At 42.0% G+C, this 14,528-nt stretch overlaps 1 protein-coding gene across 4 annotated transcripts in view; it reads left to right on the top strand.

Annotated features, from left to right (window-relative positions):
* The window catches only part of PCSK5 (proprotein convertase subtilisin/kexin type 5), a 462,552-nt gene that overhangs the window by 132,207 nt on the left and 315,817 nt on the right, over positions 1 to 14,528 (top strand). For all 4 annotated transcript variants that reach the window (XM_077759370.1, XM_077759369.1, XM_077759368.1 and 1 more), the window contains exon 5: positions 2,316 to 2,392. In XM_077759370.1, the coding sequence (XP_077615496.1) occupies positions 2,316 to 2,392 (77 nt within the window). The remainder of the gene's footprint in view (positions 1 to 2,315; positions 2,393 to 14,528) is intronic.

The raw sequence follows: 14,528 nt of genomic DNA, 5'->3' as shown, positions 1-14,528 counted from the left end.
CCCCGCTTCCGACCCCGGGAGACCTTCCTTCACACAGAACCTCCCGTGTTGCCTTACGCTGTCATCTGCCCTCAGAATGTTCCACCCCCATTGCCCTTTTTGTTTCAAAAAATTCAGCCACGGAACTTCGCAAATTAATTTTTCACAATGAAATATTGAAACGATCTCCCCTAAACTAGATGATTGTCCCTGAGGTTAAAAGGAGAGAGAGAAAAACGGCAAATTCATTTAGTTCTTATTTGAACGAAACATTTGAGAGGCTGCTCTCACGCTGCCGCCAAGCACGCTCAGACATCTTGTCTCCTCACAGCATAGAGTGTGAGAGCTAAAAAGAAATTTCAGTTCAGTCTCCTCGGTTGATAGGGTAGAAATGCAGGCCTGCAGGCCACAGTGAGTGACCCTGAGTCCTGTAAGGAACAGAACTGTGGGTACCTCGCTCCCAGCAAAGAAGTCTTTCTTACCACACACCGTGTGGTTTTTATAGCGTGTTCCTGCTCCCCTCCACCTCGGAATGTATTTGTTTAAAGACAGATAGCGTCACTCTAATTGCGATTGCATTCTTTGCCTTTTTCGTTTTTTCCTCTTGAAAAGAATTTTCCAGAATGTATATGTGTGATTAGAAGTACTGATGCCTCCTCAATGTGTCTTGATGTTGGAGCTGGTGTGATATAGAGAAAAAGCACATTGGATGAGGGGTGGGGGGTGGGGGGCAGATGGGCTTGGGTTCCAGTCTTGGTTCCACAAGCTGGTTTGTGTCACACCTTTGGCCAAGTGACTTAACCTCTCTTAGGCCCCTGTTTCCTTACAAGTAAAATTAGGAAATTGTACTAGATGCACACTGTCCCTGGGGGGCTACCGGGCAGGGACTTACCTACCACCTTTATCTGTCACGGATATTTTGCTTAATATCTCCAAACCTCAGACTCTATGCACTACAAGTTATTCCCAGAAATAAGAGCCTTTGATAAAGATAGAAAACAAAGATAACATTTACTTTCCCTAATACTGTAGACCTTTACCCTAAAGCATCAGAAAATTCAAAGCATTTCTGATGCTATCTACAGTGATATAAATTTGAGTGATGAAATAAGCCAGTAATTTCTTTTTGTAAATTGGGAAACTTAAAAGAAAGAAATGTAGGAAGTTGGAGATTTTTCACAATTGCTTTTAAAAGCAAACATATCTAGGGGCGCCTGGGTGACTGAGTTGGTGGAGCGTCCAACTCTTGATTTGAGCTCAAGTCATAATCCCAGGGTCGTGGGAGCAAGCCCTGAGGTGGCGTGATCCACGCTCAGTGCAGAGTCTACTTTGGATTCTCTCTCTCTCTCTCTCTCTCATTCTCTCTCTCTCTCTCTGCCCCTTCTCCCCCCACTTGCGCACAGTCTCTCTCTCTCTCAAATAAAAAATAAAAATAAAAGCAAATAGAGGTGCCTGGGTGGTTCATTTAGTTGAACATCCAGCTCTAGGTTTCCGCTCAGGTCATGACCTCAGGATTCACAAGTTCGAGCCCCGTGTCAGGCTCTGTGCTGGCAGTGCAAAGCCTGCTTGGGATTCTCTCTCCCTCTCTCTGCCCCTCCCCTTTTCACTCACTCACTATCTCAAAAAGAAAGAAATAAACTTAAAAGTTAAAAAAAAAATAAAAGCAAACAGATGCAACTTTGATTTCAGAGCACTTTGCCGCCTCATTTTGCAGCCTTGTCGTATAATAAAACTTTGTTTCATTCTTGTTGGGGCAAAAGGTGATTGGGTTTTACTAAAAAGTCTGAAGTACAGATTCTTTTATAGTAGATACAACACATCTGAAACCAGGCAAATCCTGCCTCATAGAGGCACCACGATGCCTAAAAGAACAAATTTCTAATACTGATTTTTAATTGGCTTGCCAGTTATTTGTGAGTTGTCTTCAAAAATCTTTGAATCTTAAGGAATTTGCCCACTCAAGAAATGAAGTAAGGAATAGAGAGAACCCATGGAAAAGCAATCACTTTGCTTCTAGAAAGTCTAAGAATACTTGACCGATAAGGCGGTCAGTACAGACCTCTTCAAAGGTAAGAGGCGAGGGGTCCATTCTAGATACAAGAGAAGATGTATCAGCAGAACCTTGATCTGTAGGAGAGTATTTCTTGACCTTAAGGAGAAAAATAGAACACAGATTATTACTGAACAAGGCATCCTGACACCAGTGAACCATGAATGTATTATTTAATCTAATTACTCGCTTACAGAAATGTGTGTGGGAATGCACGAGCCTTCAGGTTCATGGCTAATTACTGAAAGTCTGTCTCCTCCTCCCGTTCTCTCCTCTGCGGCTGCAGGATGCCCTGGCAAGTTGTGACGTGAACGGGAATGATCTGGACCCAATGCCTCGTTACGATGCGAGCAACGAGAACAAGTAAGGCCCGGCTGAGGGGTGGCGGGCACAGGGCTGTCAACAAATTTTGTTTTCTACTCTTGCCGAGGGGAGTGTTCTCTTGGAAATCATTGGTAACGAATGATCCGTCAGTTTGCTCCAAGGTGAACACGTGTCTTTGTGCTGTAGCTTCTGGATCATGAAGAGGGGTGGTCTCTACCGTAAGAGTGCTTGTAGAGAAAACCCTGGGGCATGACTCAGTGTTCCCATATCTCAAGGGCACGGCTGNCGGGGGGGGGGGGGGGGGGGCATGGAGGGGTTCACAGGAGAGGCAAAACAAAGAGTACCCCCAAAGAGTTACCTGATGCTGTTCAATTCAACAAATTTCACTGACTGCTGTACTTGAGGTCTCTGCCAGGGGCTTTCGTATTTGCTGCTTTTTTCTTCTGTAGTGATTGTATTTTCTACTAATATACTTGAAATATACCTGTAAAGTTCGCCATATGCAGGACCCATTACCCTTCTTATCCTCACATTCAAGAGCCGTAGGAACCCATTTAACCACTTTCATACCCTCCGGTTAGTACAGTTATTTTTGTGAGTGCAAATGAAAATGCACATCCATTCGATACCTTGGGATATCTGAGCATTCTTCAGAAAGTAAGTGGGAATGGTTTTTCTTGCTCAAGATGACCCAGATTCTTTAAAGGGTTAGTAGAGATTTCTAATCTCTAGATCACATTAGCTTTTTCTCCTTTTACTGCAAATCTCCTCCAGGAGATAATGCTGTGATTTAAATACTATCATTTCAATTTTTATTTACATGTTTTAGTTTAGGATCTCAGAAGGAGCAAAGAGAAGTATTTTACCCATTTATTATGTGCTATTTCCAGCCTGTGTTTTTCTTCAGGGAAAAATTTCTCAGTGAGTATTATTTGATTAAGGAAGTCAATAAGTTGAGATAAAACCATCTGACCTAGATAATTGTGACTGTGTGTGGGTTTTTCTTTTTTTTCCTTCTATTTTTTTTTCCCCTCTTTTCACCACCTACAAAGAAGCCTCAAAAAAGTTACTGTGGAAAATATGCTGTTTGCTAATAATTCAGTAAAGATTACAGTTCAGATTCAATGGTGAAAGCATTAATATATATCATGATTTAGATAGAATTTTTCAGAACCTTTTAAACAAAAAAAAAAGGGGGGGGGACCTAAATTAAACTGGCTAGTTCAGTCCGAGTCTGTTCAGATTATATTGTTTCAAGTTATGGTGAATTTCACACAAAGAGTTATAATTTGAGACCATGGATGCTGATGTATTTAACCTAATTTACAAACTAGCCCGTAACACTGATAAAGAATCTTGAAGCTTCAGGACTAAAAGGTCACCACTGATAAATTTCAATATATAGTCCATTCTATTATAATGTGACATACATATTCCTAAAAACACTTGCGCTCTGCAGAATCTGAAACCACCAACTAGCAAGACAGTGAAATTGGAGTTTAGCGCTCAAAAACATCATCATTGACACACGTACAACAATGGCAGTGACCTATTAAAAACAATAGCCCAGTTTTATCCATGTTAAGTGGTTACAAAATATGTAAAAACAAGGTGTCTTGAAAAACACCTGATGTTTGCTTGCGGAAATGTGTGTACATTTCATCGACTCCTCACGTGCCTACTGCTTTGTGTGCAAAAGAAAAGGAGGGGAAAAAAGTAAAGATTAAAATTCTGAAGAAGAACAAAGAACAGAGAAGAAAATTAATCAGTTGGGTGGAGAGGGGAAAATTGAACACCCCATCCCCAGGCTGGCCTTTGGAAGTGTGGCAGCTTGCCAGTCACTGTGAAGCGGAAGGCGAGATACTTGGACTCAAGCAGCCGTAGGTGTGGACAAGCGTGTACGATGGTGATCCTGGGGTGTGCATGTCTGCGGGGTTTGTGTAGCCCTAAGAGTTAGGTGTGTTTGCTACATTCACTTCGAGTTTCTAGGACAAAATTGTGCATCGACATGTGCAAATTTCGCAGTATTCTTAAATTGTTCTCTAATATATTTGTGGCATTCCTGGAAGACATTTGTGTTTTCAAGGCAAGCATCTAGGAGAATTATACTGTACTATATCCGTTGGCTTAATTTATTCTGTCAACATTTGTACAGAGCAAAGAGAAACAGGAAAGATCAAGGAGACACTAGATCATGGTAACACCCTAAGNAGCACTCCTGTATCCCTTGGATAAATTCCTAGCGGTGCTACTGCTGCGTCATAGTTTATTCTTGCAGGGTGTTGAGGGATGGGATAAGAGGAGCTGTAGATAGACGCCAAAACTGTTTTGTGCCCTAGACCATCTTATTTGCATGTACGTGTGGCGATTTTCTGCAGTGAAACTCTTGGTGGTGACGGTGCCTCTTCTCGGAGGGTGTGTCTGACGTGAAACTAACCTTGCTGACCACACAGTCTGTGGTTAACAGAGACGGTCCTTTGAGTATTCGCTTTGATGGCTTTTTACAGGCTGCCTTTTGAACAGCACATCTTTTGCGAGACTTCCTTTCAGACTTGGCTCTCCCCAAGACCTTTGTGTCAAGAGGCATAGCCATGGCCTCGCTCACTCTGGCATGTTGTAGCATGTCCTCTTGTGACCCATTCCAAGTATCATCCATGGTTCACTGAGTGCAGTGTGGGTTTAGTTATTCGAGCGCAGGGGCATTCTTCTAGACGTGTGCTTACATTTGTAGTCTTGAGAGAGAAATAGGGCGTTTACAGAGGGCGATGCACCAGCATATCCTCTCCCTTTGTTTTATGAGAGCGACCTGGGGCATCAGATGTCCCCTTAGCTTCCCTCAACGCTGCCTGATTTGCTTTTTGGCCAAACACAAATGTGTCGTCAGGCATTTGGGGTTAAGATATCCTTTCTGCTCATTAGACCATAATTATAGATGTGATTGATGGGTCTGTCTTTAAGCATGGATCTGTAGCTGGATAATTCTGCTTGAATGGAAGTCACTTGGCATCATGAAATTAGCAGTGGGTTTGTAGTTTAGAAGAGTTGACAGTTAGCCTTGGGTCTCCTTAATTAGCTTCATAATCTTTGGCCCTAACTACTCTGAGCTCTAGTGCTTTTTCTTAAAAGCTCTAAAACTATAATAATACTTCTAAAGAATAGCAGTAAAATGTAAGCATACAACTGACTACATATTAGGTGTTAGATAATTATAGCTGTTATTATAATTGCGTTTTTTAAAAAATTTTTTGTAATGTTTTATTTCTGAGAGAGAGAGAGACAGAGAGACAGTGTGAGCAGGGGAGGGTCAGAGAAAGAGGGAGACATAGGATCTGAAACAGGCTCCAGGGTCTGAGCTGTCAGCACAGAGCCTGATGCGGGGTTCGAATCCACGAACCGTGAGATCACGACCTGAGCCGAAGTCTGACGCTTAACCAACTGAGCCACCCAGGTGCCCCTATAATTGTGTGTTCTATTTCTATATCTGGCTCTTGATAAATAATCAGTTAAAAATTACAATCACCTCAATGTATATGTGCATGTGAATGTTTCTAATTTAATACTTGGAGGTCTTTCTTTATTTTCAAGGTTAGAGGTTTTGGTAGGTTTTTCTGTTGCTTTAGATGCTGAGGGCTGTGACTCATTCTGTATCCAGTAAATCTGCTTTTCTTCAGTTCTGTTTCCCCTTCGTCTTCAGTGAAGCATGAATCTTTGAATGTGATGTAAGATAGTGAAGGGGAAGAATTTCTTTTTTTTTATTGTTTTTTTTTATTCTTTTGTTTTTTGAGAGAGAAACAGTAAGAGTGTGATCAGGGGAGGAACAGAGAGAGAGGGATACACAGAATCTAAAGCAGGCTCCAGGCTCCGAGCTGTCCGCACAGAGCCTGACGTGGGGCTCAAACTCATGAACCACGAGTTCCTGACCTGAGCCAAAGTCAGATGCTCAACCGACTGATCCACCCAGGTGCCCCATGAAGGGGAAGAATTTCTAATCATCATAAGAAAGTACTAGTTGAGTCCTGTGATGTACGAGTACCTCCTCTTTGTTTGATCTGACCAGTATGTATCTGGAATTATTTCGTACCTAGCTGCATTTGTTCATTCAGCCCACAGGTATTCACGGAGACCCCACTTGGTGAGTGGCTCTGTGCTAAGTGCTTGGGGGACATGAAGATGAAATGATTTGGGCAGCTCACTAACGTATTTAATTGGTAGAGAACTTAAGAGGCTCTAATGCCTGATGGGCTTTAGTACTACAAGAGATTGCACCCTCAAAACCCCATCCCAGTCGTCTAGACTGACATGATTACTTTTCTAGTGCCGAAGCTCTGGGGTGATGGAAATCACCGCTGATGTTCAAAAATTATAAAGATTCCTTCTTTGTCGCTTTTCCACAACCCCCGTAACAGGTGCTATAGACATAGCCTTACTAGAGGAGACTATAAAAGATGTCCTCTCGCTCAACTTTGCCTCCATGTGTATGAGCTTGTTGAATACAGGTGACTGCACTGTTCTCGGCTTAAAATAGCACATGCCTCCCTGAAAATGAAAGAGTCTTCTGGCATTTCATACCGCTACTCCTATTTCTGATAAATGAATTATTGATGCCTGACTTAGAGCTTCCCTTCCCCAGTTTGCCTCTCATTAAATGTTCCCTCCATTTAAAAGTCATCACACCATATTTAGTGGGAGGTGAGAGCACACATTATATCTTGAATGTGTGATACGTGGGCCCAGAATCGAATTCTTTTTCAAAGAATTTAACTCCATAAGCTAAAGACTCATTTGTCAAAAAGGAATGAATTTTTCATTCTTCTCTCTTATCTCTGTTTTCAGGAAAGTGTAAGGGTGGATGGAAGTACATTTTTTTTCTGGTTCTTCAGTCTCCTTTCACACATCATTTCCGGTTTTACAAATGCCGCCATGTTGTAGAAACCAAAGTTGTGTGTGGCCTTCTCTTTCTCATTCCCACAAATGAGGACTGCTGCCAACAGATGGTTCTCCAGAGCAAAGCCAATGAGTCAGCAATTTCTAACTTTACAGAAAATACTTTAACTCCGTTCTGGAGGGAGGAAAAAAAACTCTTTAGATCTTTGACCTTATCTTTAGATCTAAAACCTTAATGGATAGAAGCCTTACTTACTTTAATTTTTTACTCAAGTGTAATTAACATGCAGTGTTACATTAGTTTCAGTGTATAATATAATGATGCAACAATTCTATACATTTCTCAGCACCCATCAGTGGAAAGTATTCTTAATTTCCTCGATCTATTTCACCCTTCCCCCACCCACCTCCCCTTTGGTAATCACCAGTTTGTACTCTGTATTTAAGAGTCTGATTATTTTTGTCTCTTTTTTTCTTTGTTCTTTGGTTTCTTAAATCCCACATGAGTGAAATCCTACGGTATTTGTTTTTCTCTATCTGGCCACTTAGCGTAATACCCTCTAGTTCCATCCATGTTGTTGCAAGTAGTAAGATTTCATTCTCTATTATTCAGTTTATAGCTGAATAATATTCCACTGTGTGTATGTGTGTGTATGCGCGCGCGTGCGCGAATGCGCATATGTGTGATGTCCTCTTTATCCATTCATCTGTCACTGGACACGTGGGTCACTTCCATATCTTAGCTATTGTAAACACTGGTTTAATAAACATAGAGAGCATGTATCTTTTTGAATTAGTGTTTTCATTGTCTTTGGGTAAATACCCAGTAGTAGTGCAATTGCTGGATCATCGGGGAATTTTGTTTTTAATTTTTTGAGGAACCTCCGTACTACGTTCCACAGTGACTGCACCAGTTTGTGTTTCCATCAGTAGTGCACAAGGGCTCCTTTTTCTCCACATCTTCACCAACACTTAGTATTTTTTTGATTTTAGCCATTCTGACACATGTGAAGTGATATTTCATTGTGGTTTTAATTTGTATTTCCCCAATGGTAAATGATGATGAGCATCTTTTCATGTGTCTTTTGGCCATCTGTGTGTCTTCTCAAAGAAATCTACAGATTTAATGCAATCCCTATCAAAATACCAACATTTTCCACACAACTAGAACAGATAATCCCAAAATTTTTATGGAACTACANGGGTGGTATCACAAGCCCAGATTTCATGACATCCTACAAAGCTGTAGGCATCAAAATAGTATAGTATAGTACAAAAATAGACACATAGATCCATGGAAGAGAATAGACACCCCAGAAATAAACCCCCACTTTTATGGTCCGTTAACCTACGACAAAGGAGGCAAAAATACACCGTAGGAAAAAGACATTCTCTTCAACAAATGGTGCTGGGAAAACTGGACAGCTACATGCAAAAGAATGGAACTAGACCACTTGTTTTCACCATACACAAGGATAAACTCCAAATGGACCTAAATGTGAAACCTGAAACCATAAAATTCCTAGACAAAAATAGAGCATAATTTCTTTGACATCGGCCATAACAGCATTATTCTAGATATGTCTCCTAAGGCAAGGGAAACAAAAGCAAAATTAAACTATTGGGAATGCCTATACCAAAATAAAAAGCTTTTGCTGAGCAAAGTAAGCCATCAACATAACAGAAAGCCTACTTAATGGAAGAGGTTATTTCCAAATGACAGTAAGAGTAAGTACCCCTTAGTTATGAAGAACTTCTACAACTCAACACCAAAAAAAAAAAAAAAAAAACCCCAAACCCAACTAATCCAATTAAAAAATAGCCAGAGGACCTGGGTAGACATTTTTCCTTAGAAGCCTTACTCCTTTATACCCGGATTTAGCCAAAGAAGCTAAGATAAAATTATCGTGTAGCTGAATAGGTCAGAAATAAACCTACTGAAGAAAAGTAGGGCCAATATCAGAGGCTGATTTATTTTCCCAAATATTTCCAACATTTTCCCTCTAATCCTGTTGCCAAATAGCACTATGATATACTACGTAGGAATTTCTTAAACCGTGGTTATCAAATGAATTTATGTGGATTACAATTGTACATGCTACGATTGTACATGTTCTTAATGTATATAGAACAGACAGTTGTGAAAAATACCTAACACTTCTCACCTGCAAGTATAGATTCTATGTCTGTGAAAGAAGATACAACAAGCATTTTAGAAAATCTATTTCTATCATGTTGGGTTCACGTTACAATACATGGAGATAAGTAACATTTTCAACCATCTTCTCGATTCTGGGAAGTGGCTGGGGTCTGGGGCCTCATGCAAGGGTGGAATACAACAGGAAAAAGCCCTTCCTGGCCCGGAAGCCAGCCATCCCTCTCTCTTCCCTCACTGGCCCATGGTCACCAGCCCTGCCTTCCTCGGCGTCTTAGTCTTCCTCTTCAGCAGCTCAGCCAAGACCCACACCCCCACCCCGTCCACGCCTCCGCTCTAGCCTTCCTTTGATTTGTCCCTTCTCTCACCTGCGTCCTTGTAAAATCTCCTAAATGGCTTTCCCATCTCCAGTCTTACCCCAATCCTGCTGCCCAGGTGCTATCGCTAAACCGAAATAAGAACATCCCTTAATGTCTTGACATTTTGTTAAAACCACAGGATGCTTTATCCCCTACTCTTCCCTCACTATTAAGCCTGCTCTGCTCTGTGTGTCCACTCCTTCACCGTATTCATCAGCCCACAAGACTTGTGGAACTCTCTACAACTGTACAGCCTTCCACCATCCGCACCTGCATGATCCAACCTCCCCCTTCCTCTCCTGTGACTTCCCCTGTGACATCTTCCCTCACCTCCCTCATTGGGGCCGGATATCCTCCTGTGAGTTTTCACAGTGCCTGTGAATTTACTTCTTTTATAAAACATTTCCTGTTGTTGACGGGCTCACATTTACCAAAGCAGAGACCAGAGAGAGAACAGATACTGAGAAGATAATTTCCAGTTTCGTTTGGGTTATCAAAGGTTTGTTTGGTCTTACAGTCCTTAGAAGAGTATCAGCCTTGACGGCTCATATGGGTGAATTCGCCAAATGTGTGCCAAAATAATAGCTATTTAAAGAGTGTTGTATATACTGGAGTTTTGTGTTGGATACCTCCCCCCCACCCCCCTGCCTGCTATGTACCCCAGAAAGCTGACCTGTAAGGACTGTATTAATGGATTCCCTTGCCCTCTGGCTTCCCACTGGGTTTGGTCAATGGAAGGCTCAAGCAGGAGATCGCTAGGATATAGAAGATGAAGAAGGAGTATTTATTCTCTGCGCCCCCCCCCCCATTAGACCGTTGGAGCTAACTGTGTACCCGAAGATGATGACTCCTGTCAGGTGGCCCTAAGTCTGACCTCCTAAGGGCTATGCTTTGTGGGCATCCATAACCACTTCTTCCCCAGGGTTCCAAGGTTTGCTTTTCGAGTGTTGCTTGTTCAGAACACCACCCCGTTCCCTATCGGTTTCCCCAAATCCTGCCCACCTCCTTACGTAAGTCCCTTGAAGAAATTTTTCTCACCTCACCCAGCATAAAAGAATCTACTGTTTTCCTGATAGGCCCTGACTGACACAGGCATGTTGGTTTTTTAGCCTGGTAACTTTGGTAGCATAAATGAAAAAATGTTCAGACACTTCCAAGAAAGAAAATAACTCCGTTCGTAGGAGTTGTGTAAATGGCTGTGTATTCTTTAATGAGAACTGAATAAATACAGAAAATAGTTACCTAATCTAGAATCCCTATATCCCTGTCACTTGATGTACAAGTATTAGTTTTTATGAAACAATGTGTTAATTATTCTAGGGATTATAATCATGATAATGCAGTCTTCAGACTTCAGTCAATTTCAGTGTGTCCTTGTCAAGGATTTGGGGGCACAGTCTATTGGGGCTCTCAGTAACAGTCTCAATAAAGGGTCTGGTTGATGCTATAGGTTAAAAACGAGGTTTGGGGATACTTTATGGGAACCGAGTGCACTATTGACATGAATAATTGATAGCTGCTTCAATTTAAATTTCTTATTTAAAAAACAAACTCACAGATTCCTGAGGCCTCTAAAGCAGATGGAATTGCAGTAAGGGAAAGATAAGTATCCTTTTTAAATAATGGATTAAGCATTTGAGCAGGGTTTCCAGACAGGTATATTTATTTATCTTTCTCTTTTCATCTTCTCCTCTAACATCCACCTTGGAGCCTTCCATTTTTCTCTTGTGACGTGAGAGGTCAGTGTGAGCAGTGCGTTACTGCGGAGCTGAGAGGGCATTCAAGACCTTTTAAGTGCATTCAGCCAGTGGTTACTCCTGTTAGATGCTGAAAAAGAAGGCGGACTCCGGAGAAAAAGACACCTTGTTTTGTTTATCTCCCAGTGCATATACTTAGAAGAACAAGCTGACAGTATAATCAAACTACCAACTGGTGAATTGTTCATTTTAATGTTGAGACAAGGTATGATTTAAATATTGGTTGTCTTCCTCTTCAAATCCTGTGCCTTCAATGTTAAGGGACTGAAGTTAGAATTTTTTTTCTTTCCTACCTAAAAGGGGTGTCATAATTTTTATGTTTCGGCAACTCAGTGAATGACAGAAGCTTGTTGTTCCAATGGACTTAAGTAATTGTGCTTCATATCAGCAGGAGGTATGCATTTCTGTTTTTTAAATTATTTTTAATGTTTATATATTTTTGAGAGAGACAGAGAGACAGAGCATGAGCCGGGGAGGGGCAGAGAGAGAAGGAGACACAGAATCCAAAGCAGGCTCCAGGCTCTGAGCTGTCACCGCAGAGCCTGACGCGGGGTTCGAACTCATGAACTGTGACATCATGACTCGGGCCGCTTAACCGACTGAGCCACCCAGGCGCCCCAGTAGGTGTGCATTTCAATCACAATCTTCAACAAAAGGTGGAAAGGCAGAAAATAGGTCTTTTATACCAGAATGTATTTGATTCGTTTTCATAAGATAGGTCACCAAAGAAGGTAAGGTGATGTAGTTAAAAATAATAATAATAATAATGTCCTGCTTTTGGGTGAGACCTAGAGACCTACGTACCAGTCCCGGCCTTGCTGTTCCCTGTGTCTGTGGCCGTGGAGAAGCGTCTTTTTTGGAACCTCCCTTGTCACACTGCAATCTCAATGACCCTGAAAACCTCTGAAAGTCTGTGGGGTGGCTACTTGTGGACAGTTGAAGATGGTGTAAGCAACTGGTAGTAAAATGAGCACGTCTGGATGCTTTCGCATTTACTGTTACATAGCAATCCACATTCAGAAAGTCTAGAGAGGTGGAGTAAAATGTCTACTGTCTCCGAGCGGCAGTCAGAATTTGAGCTCCTCTATTCCCCCAGCACCTGCTCACCTCCACAGCTAAATTAATCTGTGGTCAAGTAGAGGGGAAATTAATTCCTGTGTCAAGCACATGCTTCAGTAACTTCACTACCTTGGGAAAGCCGGAATAATCAAAATGCTCTACCACTGTGTTCAGTAAAGAGTCAGTAGCTGGGCTGTACCAAATGCTGGTACTCAGAGCCCTCTTTCTCCTCGGAGAGGGGATTGGTCCATAAAGGCCACCAGTATCTTGTGTATGAGATTTTGAACCAGTAACAGAGATCATGTATTACAGAAATAATTGTATAGGTCTGCCTTGCTCATGGTATTTGTTCTGTGGAAGTACATGAAGGCCACCCAGATGAGTCTAGGGCCGATTCATACAGAGTTTGCTATAGCAGGAGACTTAGCTACCATCACTTGAAGGGGCCGAAGGGCAGAGACATGACTAAGAAAGCTTTATCATTATAGAAAAGGAAGGAAGGAAAGGGAGAGGGAGAGAAAGAAAGAAAAGAAAGAGAAGGGAGGGAGGGAAGGAGAGAGGAAGAGAAAGAAAAGAAAGGATGAAGGGAGGGAGAGAGCAAGATGGAGGGCCAGGAGGAGAGGGAAGGAAAGAAAGAAAAGGAAGGCTTCAGGGTATGGTCTCATCAGTGGGTGGCATGGGAAAGACCAGAGCGTGAGTCTCTGTTCTCAAAAAGTTCTAGTGAATATTAACATCTTTAACAGAAAATTGAATGAGAAGTAGGTGATTGGAGTGTAAATAAAAAGCTTGGGGAAACTATATAAAACTGTCAAAGGTATGGATGTTACTAACGTTATTAAGGCGGTAGTAGTTAAGAAATAAGGTAGTTTTTAGTCCAATTCACAGCTGGGAGGTAGTTCGTTTTCACATTTCTCTGTATGGAGATACGGACTCTTTGAGGTTGGAATCACATAAGTAGCAGGCACTTGCCCGATGTTTTTGTACTAAGATGACAGCCCTTAAGAATATTCTGGAGGCGTGGGCTGTGCGGGATTCTCTGTAGGAGGGCAAGACTCGGGAGGAAGAACATCAGAAGCCGTCTCCTACCCCAAGAAGAGTGTGGGGTCTTGAAGACGTGTCCTGCCTTGGGGGATCGTGGAGAGTCATTTTGCACCTAAAATAGCTTGAAGGAGTTGTGAAGAACAGTTGACTGCTGGAGACTTTCCAGCAAATTCCCCTGAATCCCCCCCACTTTCTCCGCAGTGTGTTCTCATCACAAGCTGCCGTCTCATGAATTTTAAAAAAGACTGACCTTTGTGAGGAGAGTTTACCTCTTTCTATTTTTAGATATGCCCACACCATCTGCATATAATTTACATATGCTAGTAAATGCGTTTGGATTTGCATGAATTGCAGATAAAATACCTTGTGTGGTGACACCCTGGGCTGAGATTAGCTGACTGCTAAAGATTTTGTGGGACCTTTTTGCTCTTGGTTGGTTTTCCTTCTTTCTGGGTTGGTCACACCCCCTCCCACGCCTGTCCTGATTACCAAATACAGACTCATTTTTCCCCCCACCCTGCAGCCTCACCTGTATTGAGTTGTCACAGATCCATTTCTTTTTTTTCCATTGTGATACTTGGGTCTTCCCATAGGCATCAGCATGATGTGGCCAGAGAAGAAGGCACACATCTGCCTCCAGCAACGGCCCCAGTCTTTGCACCAGTTTCCATAGTTTGTGCTAGGTGATCTGACGAAAATTCAAGTTCTTCAGCAGTTTTAATGGCAACCCTTGATAACTGGCTTGGACGTCAAACTCTTGCATAAAATGTACTTATTTTTGTTCCTAAAGGAAGGAATGACAAAGTCCCTTTAATGCTCCATAAAGGAGTGCCAAATGCATGGGGGATGGGAGCTGGACGGTGGCGCATCTGAGAAAGAGCTGGGGGTTGAGATGAGAAGATCAAAGAATTAGAGGCCTT

This window comes from Crocuta crocuta, unplaced genomic scaffold (assembly GCF_008692635.1).
Source record: "Crocuta crocuta isolate KB4526 unplaced genomic scaffold, BGI_CrCroc_1.0 scaffold41, whole genome shotgun sequence".
Taxonomy (NCBI): Eukaryota; Metazoa; Chordata; class Mammalia; order Carnivora; family Hyaenidae; genus Crocuta; species Crocuta crocuta.
Note: the sequence above shows the minus strand (reverse complement) of the source record. Positions and strands in the feature narration are given on the sequence as shown.